This window comes from Nyctibius grandis, chromosome 31, assembly GCF_013368605.1.
Source record: "Nyctibius grandis isolate bNycGra1 chromosome 31, bNycGra1.pri, whole genome shotgun sequence".
NCBI classification, from domain to species: domain Eukaryota; kingdom Metazoa; phylum Chordata; class Aves; order Nyctibiiformes; family Nyctibiidae; genus Nyctibius; species Nyctibius grandis.
In genome coordinates, this window is record NC_090688.1 from 2887815 (window position 1) to 2901822 (window position 14008).

Here is a 14008-nt window from a genome sequence, read left to right on the forward strand (position 1 = left end):
CTCCCAAACCCCCCCCCAGACCCACCCCACGCAGCAGCCACACGCACACTGGCCGTTTCCACGCGTGACCCCGTCACCCACGCGGTCCCTGTCACCCACCCGGGTCCCCGTCACCCACGCGGGTCCCTGTCACCCACGCCGCCCTGTACGGCCCGAGGGAGGCCCCGCCGTGCCCGCCCCACGCCGCGCTAACGGGACCGGCCCACGCACCCACGGCCGCGCCCCCACGGGCCCCCGGGGGGGCGGGGAAAAACCCCCGCCGCGCGCTCCCATTGGCTGCTTCGTAGCAAGCCCCGCGAAGCCATTGGCTGGCCCCGCCCGCAGGCCCCGCCCCCCCGCCCGCCGCCGCCGCCGCGCCCGGCCCCGCTCGGGACTTGGCAGCAGCCGCGGGCGGGAGGCCCGGACCCGCCGGGCACCGGGCACCGGGCACCGGCCGCGGGGTACCGCCGCGCCCGGCACGGAGCGGCTCCGGGGGAAGGGAGCCCCCCCACGCCCGGCACCGCCCCGCCCCGTCCCGTTCCGTTCCGTTCCTCCCGCCCCGCCGGAGGCACCGGAGCAGCCCCGGTCCCGGCGCCGCGCTCCCCCGAGGCAGCAGCAGGTAAGGGCCGGGCGGGCGCTGCCCACCGGTGCAGCGCTGCCGGGATCGGGCCCCCCTCCCCGGTTCGTCCCGGTTCCTCCCGGTTCCCCCCGGTTCCCCCGGTCCGTGGGGGAGGGAGCGCTCGGTGCCGGCCCGGTTCGTGCTGCCCACTCCGGGACCGGCAGCGGGGTGAAGCCTCTCGTCCCGGGAAGCGAGCGCACCCCCGCACCGGGGCATCGTCCCGGTCCCCTCTCCCCGGTGGCACTGGCGGCCCCGCCCGGCCCACGGGGCAGCGGGAGCCCCGGGGTGGGGGGAACCGAGGGTGTGGGGAGCCCCGAGGGGCGGGAGGTGCGGGGTTGGCAGAGCCCGGGGCTGCTGCCCGGAGCCCCTGGCCGTGCCTCAGTTTCCCCAGGTGGGTAAAACACGGGGACGGGGCGATCCCCCCCCGCCAAACCGGTGGGAAATCCGAGGGGGGCTTGAAACGGGTCCGGCGGGCGATGGCTAACGGGAGCTTGGCGAAGGTGCCCGAGCCCCCGCCGTGGGGACGTGTCCGGAGCCCACGTGCAGGGCCCGGTGCCCCATGGCAGCGCTTGGCTTCGTGTGTCGCCCCGTCCTTCCTCCGCACCCGGCCGCTGCCCCGTCCCCGAAATTCCTCGGTTCCCGGTGAGACGAATCCCTTTGGTGAGGCCGGATCCTGCCTGGAGCACCGGAGTTGGGTGTAAAACTGCCCCACTCCCACCAGCCGAAGCTTTACGGGCTCCGGAGCGGGGAAGGATTTGGGCCATAAATATCCTTTGCCGACCCCAAGCTCAGCACCGGATCCGAATTGTCCCACGGAGTTTTTCTCTCCCCCGGAGCAGCTTTGTCTCGCCGATCCCCGGGCAGGAAGCATGTGATGTACCAAGGCCCCCGCCACGGGACAGACGGACAGACCGACGGCGGTTTGGCCTCTGCTTCCCCCTCCCCGCTCCGTTTTCCACTTCCCCATGAGTCTCCTGAGCCCCCGTCTGCTCTGAGCGAAGGAGGAGGGAAGTTGGTGCCGGAGAGAGCGGCTTGATAAAGAAAAGGAGGAAATGGAAGGCGAGACAGATGCTCCAAAATAACCCCCCCTTCCCCCTCCTCCTCCTCCTCTTCCTCTCCATGCCGCAGCTGCCTCCCCACCCCAGGGCACCATAACCCCGGGTGGCTTCCTTGATGTGGCACTGGCTCAGCTCCCCCATCCCAAACCAGCACCGAGCAGCACCCCAGGACTGGTATCACCCACACCCACGGGCAACGCTCCTCCACGTGCCAGAATCCCGTTCCCATGCGGTGCCGGCAAACGGGAAACGCTGGCGGGATTCACCGCCCACGCCCGGGGTTGGCATCGCCGGAGCCCCCCTCGGATTGCCCGCACGGCTCCTTGCACAGACACGTCGGGGTTGCCCGGGCAGATCCTGGTGCAAAGGAGAAACCAAAAAAGCTTCTGCTCCTTCCCACAGGTGCCCACGCCGGGGCCGCGTTCCTACGGGAAGGAGATTATGGGATAAAGTTGTTCAGATCCCGGGGCCGGGGATGGTGGGGACAACGATGGGGACCTGGCTGAGCGCTTGGCAGTGCCCGGTGCCCCGCAGCATCCTCGCTCTGGCCGCAACGAGCCGCGGCTGCCGCGGTTTGTTGCCATCCTTGCCAAGAAATGAGTTTTTCCTCGGACGAGGTGTTTACTCAGTGGCTTCCTCTCTGGCCTCACCCCGCTCGGCACACACACGCGCGCCGGACCCGGCGGCTCTCGCTGCTGTTTGCACCCATGGCAACGTGCGAGGGAAGGGCTGTTGCAAAAGGCGGCGCGGCTCCTGCCTCCTCTTCCTCCTCGGCGCTGGTAAAACGGGGTCTGGGAGCTGGAGGGGTCACGGCTGGTGGGGGACAGGCCGGTGACAGTGGTCAGGCTCTCCGGTTACATCCCCGTGCCGCACCGGCGCTCCGACCTGTCTCGTGTAATCCAGCGCGGCGGCAGGGTTTAATTAATTAATGGAGCTGGTGGAAAGCGATGCCGGGGGGACGGGGAGCGGAGCAGTGGGGTCCCATCCACCCCCCGCCGGTGTCTGGCCGAGGATTTGGGGGGAGCAGTGGAAGGATAGAGGGAAAACTGGGGAGATCCCCCCAGTTAAGTGTTTACCCGGGATGGGGAGACGCTGCTTCTGTGTCGGAGGAAACTTGGAGCAAGACGGCTACAAATTAATATGGCCCCGGTGAGGAGGAGGCGGAGGCGGAGGTGCCTCTGCTCTCAGCCGGAGCTTCGCGGAGCCCTCCCCTTGCCCCGCGCTGCCCCATCAATTATTTAAGTGCTTTTGCTTTTCTGCATGAAATATTCAGGGAGGGAGCTGGGGGGGGGCTTGGGGGCACACGAGCTGCCGGTGGGTACCAGGCGATGGGGACGGTCTTTGGGGCAGGTAGAAATAACCCCGGGACTCAGCCCCCCTCGCAGACTGGAGCTTTAATTGATGCTTTTTAACGAGAGGGTCAGACTCTGCTCTTGCTTGCGCCCGCTGTGGTGTAGGAGATGTTTTATGAGGGGGTCCCCATGGGATGGGGGCTGAGGTGATGCTCGTGGGTGCTGGCCTGGCGGGGGGGACCGCCAAAGGTGCCATCAGGGCTGCGTGTCCTGTGCCAGCGCTGGATTTGGCCCTCGGTCCCCTGCCCTGCGGCAGCGAGGCTGGGATGCTGCTGTGCCCCGTCCCCGTGTCACCGCATCCCCACCTCGCGCAGGACATCCAGGTGTCCCAACCTTTGGCCGAGCCCTCGTGCCAATGCTCAGGGCTGCAACCCCCCCGCCCTGAAATCTGCAAAATGGGTGGAAAACCCCCCAAAAAAGGGCTGTGACTGTCACCAAAGCCACCGTTGGGACCGCAGCCCCGCCGCGCTCTTCCGGAGCAGGGAGGGACTTGGTGAAAGCAACACCCGGTCGCTCTTTTTCAGTGGAAGAAGCTGGTTTTTTGAGGGCGTTTTCATTAAAAAGAAGAAGGGAGGAGGGGGAAAAAAACAAGCCCTGAGCAGGGCTGGAAACTTCAGCGACAGGAAGGAAATGGGGTGGTTTATTTCGGTCTCAAGTTTGCTCTTTGGGGCAAGGCTTGCCTCTTCCGCGCGCCGATAGCAGCCCCTCCGCGAACAATGAGGTCGCGGGGCCCTTCCCGGCAGGAAAACGGCTCGTTCCGGTGAAATCTCCTGGTTGGTGCTGAGTCAGCGGGTCCTGGTGGGACAGAGCATGGTGCGGAGGGTGCTGGGTTAACCGGGCCCGGTGCTGAGCGGGAGCGAACGCGTCGGGAGGTGAGCGTGGGTTTCCTTGGGGCTTGCAGAGAGCAACCTGCGAAACAGCCCGTGGGTGCCGGAGACGTGTTTTGGGGGTCCAGGAGAGACCCCCCTATACCGCTCCGTGCCTCAGTTTCCCCCACGAGTGATGCTCGCCTGCCTGCTGAGGGCTGCGGGGCAGCCAGGCGTTATCCAGCGCCGGGGGTGGAGGGTTGATCTGTTATTACAGTCGCTAATTGGGACCCACAGGGGCAGCTCGCAGGAGCCGCCGCGTCCTATTTTTGATGGGCTCCGTAGGTGGGGGCTGTGCTCGCTCGATGGCCGCGGTCACTCAATGGAGAGCTCAGGTGTGGGAATTCCCATTGATCCGAGGCAGGGAGCCCAGGACACCCCGCAACCCCCTCTGCCCACCCCGCCCGCCCCTCCAGGCTCGGCTCCGGCAGCATCTCTCGCACGGGGCCGTTGGCGTTGGAGTCCGACCCGCCTGGGAGCTGCCGCTGGCTCTGCGAGAGCAGCCCCTGCTTTGCTGTTTGTGTCTCATTAAGTGCGAGAGCCCCAGCGCGAAGCTCACGCTGGCAAAAATCAATGTTTTCCCGTCGGAGGAAATACAAACCTCCGTGTTTTTCCTAAGGGCTGTAAATAACGCCGCGTGCGGCAGCTCGCACCGCGCCTCGGGTACCGCTCGCCTGATTCACGCCCTCGCAGAGCATCGGCCGCCCTCGGGCTCGGGGAGCCGGGGACTGGGAGATGCTCGGGGAGCCGGGGCTCAGCTTGCACCATCGTCTGTGCACCGTCACCCTGGCACCGTCACCCTCGCACCATCACCCATGCACCATCGCCCTCACACCATCACCCTGGCACCGTCAGCCTGGCACCGTCACCCATGCGCCATCACCCATGCACCATCACCCTGCACCATCACCCTTGCACCATCACCTTGCACCATCGCTCTTGCACGACCAGCCGCGGGGAGACGCAGCCTTGGCCGCAGCGGGGCACCGGAGCCCCGCGGGGAGCTGAGGTTTGCTCGCTCCCATGCGCTCCGTGGTGGTGGGAGCAGGATCGAGGATCCCTGGAGCGGGGCCGGGCATGGTCGGCAGCTCAGCCGGGGCTGCCCAGGGTGGGGACAGACGCGGTTCCAGCGGGGCCGCAGACCCTCCTCTCCGTATCCACGGCCGATTTATCCCCATCCCTTCTCACACCAGCATCATCCTGTAGCTCAAACAGCTCTTCCCCCTCCTTGGTGAGGTATTTATAGCACGAACACTTCCCCGCTCTCGCCGTGCCGGGCTGACCGTGCCACGGGCAGGCTCTTGCCCAAGCACCCCCGTCCCTGCCCGTCCATCCTGGCCGTTATCGTGCTGCTCTCGCCTCCCTGCGATTTGTAGCTCTGTGATTTCCCCCAGCAAGATGCATCTCCAGGGTTGGGGGCGTTTTATTCCTTCACAGCGGTTTTTAAAGCCGGGATCTGCCCGAGATGATTGATTTGGTCCCGCCGGGGCTGTAGGTGAGCCAGGGGGGAGGTTTCTGGCTCGCTGAATTATTCACCTCCGTGCGATGCTCGTGCCGAGACAGCGGCAGAACGAGCCCGAGCTCCGCCGGTGTGAGGGCAGCACTGGGGAAAAGGGCTTCACGCCAGCACGTGGCTGTGCCGGCTGCGGGGGGTGACTCAGCCGTCACCTGGGTCATCCCCAACTCGCCCTACAGGAAGTGAGTCAGGTTTTAAGGAAGAAAAATGTTAAAAGGATGGGGCAAGAGTCCTTCCTGCACGGGGAGGAGGGCGGTGCCGGTCGTAGGAGAGAGGTGGGGATGGAGGGTCATGGGCGATGCTCAGGTAGGGAGACCTCGCTCACCTCCGACGCTGCCCATCGTGCTGTAGCTTCTCCCCAGAATTCGGGGAAGGAAGGTGGGAACACCCTGTCCCTCATCCCACCAACAAAACCTGGGGCGTGAGCTCACCTCTCGCCCGCCCTGGCACCCAGGAGCTCCTCTCGGTCCTGCCGTTGGCCTGAGATGATCTTTCTCCTTCCAGAAGGCCGTGTGGGGAGGAGAGGAGGTGGGGACTGATCCAGGGCGTGGGCTGAACTGTGTGTGTGCCTCTTCCCCCTGCAGAGATGGACACCTTCAGCACCAAGAGCCTGGCCCTGCAGGCCCAGAAGAAGCTCTTGAGCAAGATGGCCACCAAGACCATAGCCAATGTCTTCATTGACGACACCAGCAGCGAGATCTTGGACGAGCTCTACCGGGCCACCAAGGAGTACACCCACAACCGCAAAGAGGCCCAGAAGATCATCAAAAACCTCATCAAGATTGTCATGAAGTTGGGCGTGCTCTACCGCAACGGGCAGTTCAACCCCGAGGAGCTGCTGGTGATGGAGCGCTTCCGCAAGAAGGTGCATACCTTGGCCATGACGGCCGTCAGCTTCCACCAGATAGACTTCACCTTCGACCGCAGGGTCATGTCGGGTGTGCTGACGGAGTGCCGGGACCTGCTGCACCAGGCTGTCAACGGCCACCTGACGGCCAAATCCCACTCCCGCATCAACCACGTCTTCAATCACTTTGCGGACTACGAGTTCCTCTCGGCTCTCTACGGGCCCTCCGAGCCCTACCGCACCCACCTGAAGAGGATCTGCGAAGGGGTTAACAAGATGCTGGAGGAGGACAACATATGAAATTGGCCAAGATGGGCCATCGGCAGCAACTGCCGGACTCTGCCTCCCATGAGACCGAGGACAGGACGTACGCCTGTTTGGACCATCACCAGGCCTGATGTCCTCTTCTCCTCTGCAGTGCTAACTCATTTTCTCCTCGTTTCTACAAAAGACTGAACCTCTTGACTCTGTCTAACCCTTGCCCAGGGTCTGCAAACCCCGCCCCGTGCTGGGCTTGAGTCCTCTCCAGGTGATCCTGGGCTTCTGGGCTCCTGCTGTACAGTTTGATTTCCTTTGCTCACCAAGTGCTCTTAGCTCAGAGTCCGAGGAACTGGACTGCTCACCTTGAACTCTATCGTAACCCTCCTGGGGGAAAAAACCAAACCAAAGACTCGCGGTGCGTAACACCTCTAAGGTGTCTCTGAGTGGGTGGGCAGTTGGTTGGATGAACCATCATGAGCCCCTGTTACCGGAGGGTTGTGGAGCCCCGTGGTTGTCTTTCAGCAGCTCCATGACATGGTGGGAGCAAATCATGGTCCAGGCTTGTGCTGCCCAGGGTAGGAAGGTGCTTCTCCACCTCGCAGGCTGGCACGGGCTTTGGCCTCCTAAAAGCCAAGACCTTGAGACCAGAAGGATCCCACCTCGCCTGGGCGAGCGGCTGTCCCTCGGGGCAGGGGGGGAGCTGGAGGGTCCCCTTCACCCAAGACCCAGCTCCCCCCACCAGCCTCCTGCGACGGTCCCACTGCGTTGGCTCTGACGCCTTCCTCGGCGGTTGTCCAAAGCTCTCCCTGGGACTTCACACCTTTTTTATGTGTCCTCGAGTGCGTTATGGTGGTTATTTTTTTTTTTTTAAGCAAAGTCTGTAACCCTGATGAGTTAATTTAAATAAACTCACCTGTTTGGCCTGATAAAATGAGATGCAAATGAGCACAAAGCGGTAGCGAAGGTCTGGGGTCCCAGGGAGGGGGAGCAAATCCTGCACCTGCACGTGCTCCTCCGCGTCCCCGCGCTGCGCAGGGGGAGCTCACAAAGCATGAGAGCAACGATGGTTGTAAAAAGCGTTGTAAGAGCGTTGTAAGAGCATTGTGCTCTCAGAGTGTGGCTGCAGCAGCCCTGGCCCGCTTCCAGCACGCCACGCTCGCCTTTGAACACCGAAAATCACCCTTTTAGCACACGAGATGCCCTACGGTCTCAGCCGGCCTTATCTCCGTGGCCTTCTCGTGCCTCCCGTTCCCTGGGATGTCTCCAGGCACAGGAGGCTCCGCGACGGCTCCCGTTCGCCACTCCCTTCCCACCGCCGGCTCGAGGCACTGATAATGTTCAGCCTTAAAAATTTAAAAAAAAAGAAATAAAGCCCCTATCTCTTGTCATTTCGTAGGCCTGGCTCCAGCTATCACAGCTCGTTTAATTGCGTGACACAGCTCGGGGTGGGGGGTAAAGCACATTCCAGGTGTGCACGGAGGAGAACGCGGCCAAGAGCCACTGCAGTGTCGGTACCTCAGGGAGCGCAGGGTGAAATCGGCCTTTGGTGTGCGAGAACAGATGTTCCAGTGTCAGGTACAGGTGCCTAATCTGAACCTTCTCCCCTACACCCCCCAGCAAACACCCACCTCGTTCCCAAACTCCTGCCTCTTTGTCCCGGGAAGCCCTGCAGAGCACGCTTCTGGGTTTCCCATCCCAACCCCGGCTGTACAAGTCTGGGAAATGAGTCCCTTCAGTTCCCTCTGGTCTGGTTCCCTCCAAGCAGCTGGTTAAAGAGGGCGAAAGGCCAGAGACCAGCAACACCAGCGCCCTAAATGCAGCTTGGAGCTCAGGTAGGAGCACGCGGGGGATGCACCTCCCCACCCAACAGCACTCCCGGGCCCTGCAGGTATCTGCAGATGCAGAAGGAGCTGCACAGGAGAGAAAGAAGCATCTGGGAACAGCATGGAAAGTAGGGCTTGTAAAATCCCCAGTGCAAAGCACCCCCAGACTGCCAAAAAAAGGGCAAAGCAGCTACCAACGACCACAGCCATCACCTCTGGGCAAAGCACCAGTGCTGGGTTATGCACTCACAGCTGGAGCCGTGTTCTCCTGTGCTGAGGCTCCTCTTGGGTGGGCAGAACCGCCAGGAACCTCCCGCGTGGCATCTCGGCTCCTCCCGGCCAAGCAAACGCCACAAGGTCATTGGAGAGGGCAGGAGCAAACTCAGGCGAAAGCGTGATGCTTTATTTCTTTATTTGTGTTGTATTTACACAGGAGAGGAATTCCACGTTCCCTCACTGTTATTACTCTAGATATGAAAAAAATCACTTCTGTACATAGAAAATAGTCCTGCAGTTGTACTGAGACATGAAAGTGTTGCTTGGATGGATTCCTGGGTTGTGTCAGAATAAGCAGCTCTGCCTCCCCCACGCCGAGTTACCCCAACCCACGTTCTGCACTAGGGCAGGTCCAGAACATCCTCCCCAGGGAAGCTCTTCCGTAGCCCCCCTCAACAAGGAGTCCGATAGCTTTGGCCAACTCTATCCCTTCCTTCCCCCTCCCACCCAATTTAATTCTTTCCTCCTGTCATGCTCACAGAGAGAGAAATCCCATCCTCCCTCCAGAGACGACAGAGTTAACAACTTCCCTTTAGCAAACCACGTTTAAATCCAGCCCCTTATCTTTCTGCGTTGCTCTTCCTAGCGAGGGAGATAAGGAGCCCCCGTTAGAAGGGAGCTTCACCATATTCAGCAGATCAACCAAGCAGAAAGCGGGCGACAGGACGGCTGGCTGCAGATCAGGAGGCTCAGAGGAGGTTTCCAGCTGCAAAGCTTGTTACTCTGACACAAGACAGAAGGCATCAGTCTTAACACCTCCAAGCTCCGCTTGTGTTGGACCCTAGCACATTGCAATATGGAAAACGTAAAAGGTTTGGCCAACCAAAAAAACCCCCCAGTTAACAAGTAATCCTCTTTATCTGCCACGCTCTTCCGGCCAAAACACCCTGCCCAGCACTGGCCTCGGTGTCACAGCTCGTCACGGGGCGTTTTTGCTACGATCATGAGTTTGGACAGTTCAAAGCGGAACTTGCCTTCCCTGTGAGACACTAGAAAGAGAGAAAAGCAGCACAGGGTAAACAGATGGTAAGGCACGAAGAAAACAGCCCTGCTGGTTCCTTTCCAGGACGATAAAAATCCAGCAAGTCGGGCATTGCACTTCCTTCTTATGCACATGACGAGCATGTTGTGATAAACCCGTTCTCCCCCTGTGCTAATTCAACGTTTACACTGGAACAGGACCTGCAAAATCCTGCTGCCAGCTATGGATCAAGAGCACCATACCCCCGACCCCGTGACACGCACTGTTCCCCTATACACTGTCACCTATCTGCACTACGCTCAAATATTCATCTCCTGGTAGACAGCCAGGCTTGTCTCCCACTCCAGCCCCTTTCTCACGCAGTTCTCTCGGTCACAGACCTGTTGTTTCGGTGATTTCAAATTCTTCCTGTTTTAAGGGGACGTCGCTTTGTCCACCCGCTGCAGCTTGAGACTGAAATGGGAAGGAAGGAGGTTTAAGCAGTTGAGGCAATCCAAGAAGCTGCTGTATTTAAAGCAAACAAACAGCAGCACATTTTGAAGAACGAACTTGTATTTTAATAATGCAGAGTGAAAGAATTAAATCCACAAAGGAAATCTGAAGGAAAATCTCTGGCTATTTTTCCATTTCCTATTAAACCAGACAAAAGCATCAGCAGAGCTTTTATTTACTTCGTCACATGCAATTTGTTGAGGCAAACCAAGACTCACCCTGGCAGGATGGTGTCTTTTGGAGTCACCAACACTGGCAAAGCCAGCAGCAACCCGATGGCATCGAGGGAGCAGAAATAAAATGGTGCAGGAGAGCCTACCTGGGGCCTCTCCTCACTGCCACCACGCTCTAATTAAGGACGTGGTGGAGCACATTTTATTGCACAGATGTCTAATAAATGTTTTCCATGTCCAATTCATGTTTTATAGCAGCCTCCTACACGCCTGCTTCCAAGTGATCAGCTGGGACTTACATAAGCCATGGCATACTCTATCTTGGCTCCTTTCACTTCAGCTTTAAACTGGGTAAAGAAGAGATAAGACTTCCCTTGGGGCCTGAAAGAAGAAAGCAGAATCTTTGGCATCAGCTGAAAGGGTGGAGGTGCAGATGAGCTCAGGATTCAGCCAGAGCCACCTCTGGCTCTCTTGCAGCTCCATCTAGTGAGGAGGGTGGAGAGAGGGGGGAGCCCTCTCCACCCCTCCTGCGTTACCAACCACCGCCAAGCTGAAGAGCCCACCAAGAGTCACAGCACCTCTTGGGAGAGGAAAGCCCTCCGGTGCTGCCCCGCAGCAAGGCAAACCCAGCTGGCAGGCAGGGTCCCTGGCCCAGACCCCACCTGCCTTGTCATTGCTTTTGCCTCAGAGAGCTTGGGGTTAAAGAACACACCTCCAAACGGAGCAGGAGAAGAGCAGGTTGTCTTCGCTGACCCCAATGTTCATCTGCCATTCCTGCAGAGGGGAAAGGTCCAAACAGTTAATGTGGTAAGAGCCTTCCCGCTCACCCCGAGGCCAGTCACCTCCCCTCCCAGCTGCAGGCATGGCAACGTTTCAACCACTCTAAAATAACACAACGTAACTACACAGCACTTGCTGATGGCCCCTTTCACTTTGTGTTGCACAAAGCTCAAGCCCTGGTTGCCCTCTCCTCTCCACGATTTCATTAGTAAGGTTACAGAAAAGAGTTAAAGTCTTGTCTCCCTTTATGCTAAAAGGACCTGATTCTAACAGGACCTGCAGATAAGAAAGTACAAACAGTGCATCTGCACAGCACTTACTGCAGCAGCAACATGAGCTGCAAAAACCTTCAAGCCTCCTACAGAACACGAGTTACCCGTGCGAGGCCCTTCCTACCACCTGGGGTATGACAACGTCACTCCTTGCTCTCCAGAGACATCCAGCCCAGAGATCTGTTAAGCCTTACAGATGTCACGGCCTCATGAACCACAGCATCATTGCAACACACGACGGACGCTTCCGTTCAGGGAGCAAATCCTACAAGTTACTTTCGCAAACAGGCAGCGTTGGAAATGGTGCAACCCCCCTTCCTCACAGCTCCCGGTCCCTGGAATCAGCTCATCACAGACAAAATTGTCCTGAATGGCTTCTCACTCTGTGCAGCCGTAGAGAAACACTCGAAGGTTTGCCCAGCTCACCTCATTCGTTCCTCCCTGAGCTGAGTACGTGAAGGTGCAGGTATAATCCCCCTGGAAGAAAAGAACATGATGAGCAGCCTCGCTCGAGCCAGACCTTCTCTTTGTTCACCATCAGCCACTGCTCAGCGATGACGTGAGATCTGGGGACACCTGAGAGAATTACCGGGGCTGCGGCATGGTGCCGCCCCCAGCGGTCTCACGCTGGGGTGACCGAGGAGGAGCACACACCGTGTCCACGTCCAGACCTCGGTGGGGCACAGGCAGAGCCAGGGCCTGTACAGCCCTTATCGCCCGTGGGGTGTCAGCAGGACCCCGTGGTACTGGGGTGACGACTCGTGTTCTGGGGGGCCCAGGACCCAGAGCCCCCTTCCCCATAGGGCCCCTTCCCCATGGTGAGCCTCCTTCCCCTGGGGACCCTCTTTTTTCACGACCCCCTTCTCCTGCTGACCCCTCCCTCCCCTTGGGGTGCATCCTCCCTTTGGAATCCCCCCTTGGGGACCCCCTTCTCCTTGGGGGCCATTCTCCATGGCAAGCCTCCCACCCTGGGGCCCTCCTCACCACAGAGACTTTGGGGACCCATTTTCCTTGGGGACCCTCTTCTGCTGGAGACCCCCCCTTGGGGTCCCTCTTCTCCTTGGGGACCCCCTTCTCCGTGGGGGCTCCCTCCCTCCCTCCTTGGGGACCTTCCTTGTCCCTGCGAGCCTCCTGCCTTTGGAGAACCCCCCTTGGGGACCCCCTCCCCTGTCAGAGGGTCCCCCCGCCCTTAGCAACCGGCCCCCTAGCAACGGGCCCGGACCCCCCCTCCCCGCCACAACCTCGTCCCGCCTTCCCTCCTTGGCAGCCAATCCCTACGGCGGAAGGCGGGAGCGACGTGGCGCGTAGCCAATCAGTGAGAGGCGCGTACCCTCTCCTCACCCCCTCCCTCCCTCCTCGCCCCTCACCAGGCTCCGGGAGAAGGAGTGCACCTCCCCGCCGGGCCGCACGTCGAACCGGGCCGTGCTCGGTTCCTCCGCCGCCCCGGCCGTGCCCGGTTCCCCCGCCGCCCGGGCCGCCAGGCACAGCACGACAGCGGCCACCAGCGCGGCCCACAGCCTGCGGCCGCTCCTCCCGCTGGGCGCCGCCATCTTGGGACAGAAGCCCGGGCTACGGCGGGCGGGACGGGTCAATCGCGGCCGCGGCCGCTGCGCGGGCGCCTCGGCGGCCATCTTGGGTGTGGGCAGGGGCCCGGGCGGGTTAACCCTTGGCGGGCCGCGGGGGGGCGAGTGGCCGTGGGGACAAGGGGAGCGCGGGGACAAGGGGCCACTGGGATACGGGACGAGGGAGCACGGAGACCGCAGTCTCCTCCCCCAGCCAGTGCCCCTGGGGCCGTGCTCCGCTGTGTGGTTGCTCCCACCGGGGACGTGGGGCAGCTGTGGGACATTGTGGGGAGCCCACGCTGCCACGGGCAGTGCCCCGTGTCCCTGCAGCCCCTCACACCCCAGCCTGGCCCCCGCTCGCTCTCCGGGCTGCTGGGCTGTGCGTGGCATTAAATCACAGAATCACAGACTGGTTTGGGTTGGAAGGGACCTTAAAGACCATCCAGTTCCAACCCCCTGCCATGGGCAGGGACACCTTCCACCAGACCAGGTTGCTCCAAGCCCCATCCAGCCTGGCCTTGAACACTGCCAGGGAGGGGGCAGCCACAGCTTCTCTGGGCAACCTGGGCCAGGGTCTCACCACCCTCACAGCAAAGAATTTCTTCCTCTGATCTCATCTCAATCTCCCCTCTTTCAGTTTAAAACCCTTCCCCCTCGTCCCATCACTCCATGCCCTTGTCAAAAGCCCCTCTCCCGCTTTTCTGTAGCCCCTTCAGGTACTGGAAGGTGCTAGAAGGTCTCCCCGGAGCCTTCTCTTCTCCAGGCTGAACAGCCCCAACTCTCTCAGCCTGTCTCCAGAGCAGAGGGGCTCCAGCCCTCTGAGCATCTTCGTGGCCTCCTCTGGACTTGCTCCAACAGCTCCGTGTCCTTCTCATGTTGGGGGCTCCAGAGCTGGACGCAGCACTGCAGGGGGGTCTCATGAGAGCAGAGTAGAGGGGCAGAATCCCCTCCCTCGACCTGCTGGCCATGCTAATTCTGATGTAAATTATTCACGATGGGGGAAAATAAAAAGCAGGATGAGGAGGGAAGGTTCATTTTCTGCCTTGTCACGCAGGTTTAATGGGGTAAAGTCCTGTGTTTTAAGGAGCTCAACGTGCAGGGGCAGCGGTGTTGGCTCAGCCCATGCGGGGCTGGGCAGAGCTGCAGCCAC

At 60.7% G+C, this 14008-nt stretch overlaps 2 protein-coding genes across 2 annotated transcripts; one reads left to right on the top strand and one right to left on the bottom strand.

Moving 5' to 3' along the window:
* Positions 1-507: 507 nt before the first annotated feature.
* On the top strand, positions 508-7859 carry TNFAIP8L1 (TNF alpha induced protein 8 like 1). The gene is made up of 2 exons (XM_068420494.1): positions 508-598; positions 5975-7859. The coding sequence occupies exon 2, from the start codon at positions 5977-5979 to the stop codon at positions 6535-6537; it is 561 nt and encodes a 186-aa protein (XP_068276595.1). The 5' UTR covers positions 508-598; positions 5975-5976; the 3' UTR covers positions 6538-7859.
* An 850-nt stretch (positions 7860-8709) lies between these two features.
* On the bottom strand, positions 8710-12850 carry MYDGF (myeloid derived growth factor). Its single transcript, XM_068420495.1, has 6 exons — positions 12664-12850; positions 11723-11773; positions 10957-11018; positions 10544-10625; positions 9960-10032; positions 8710-9586 (listed from the first exon to the last, which is right to left on the bottom strand). The coding sequence occupies exons 1-6, from the start codon at positions 12844-12846 to the stop codon at positions 9507-9509; spliced, it is 531 nt and encodes a 176-aa protein (XP_068276596.1). The 5' UTR covers positions 12847-12850; the 3' UTR covers positions 8710-9506.
* Positions 12851-14008: the final 1158 nt, after the last annotated feature.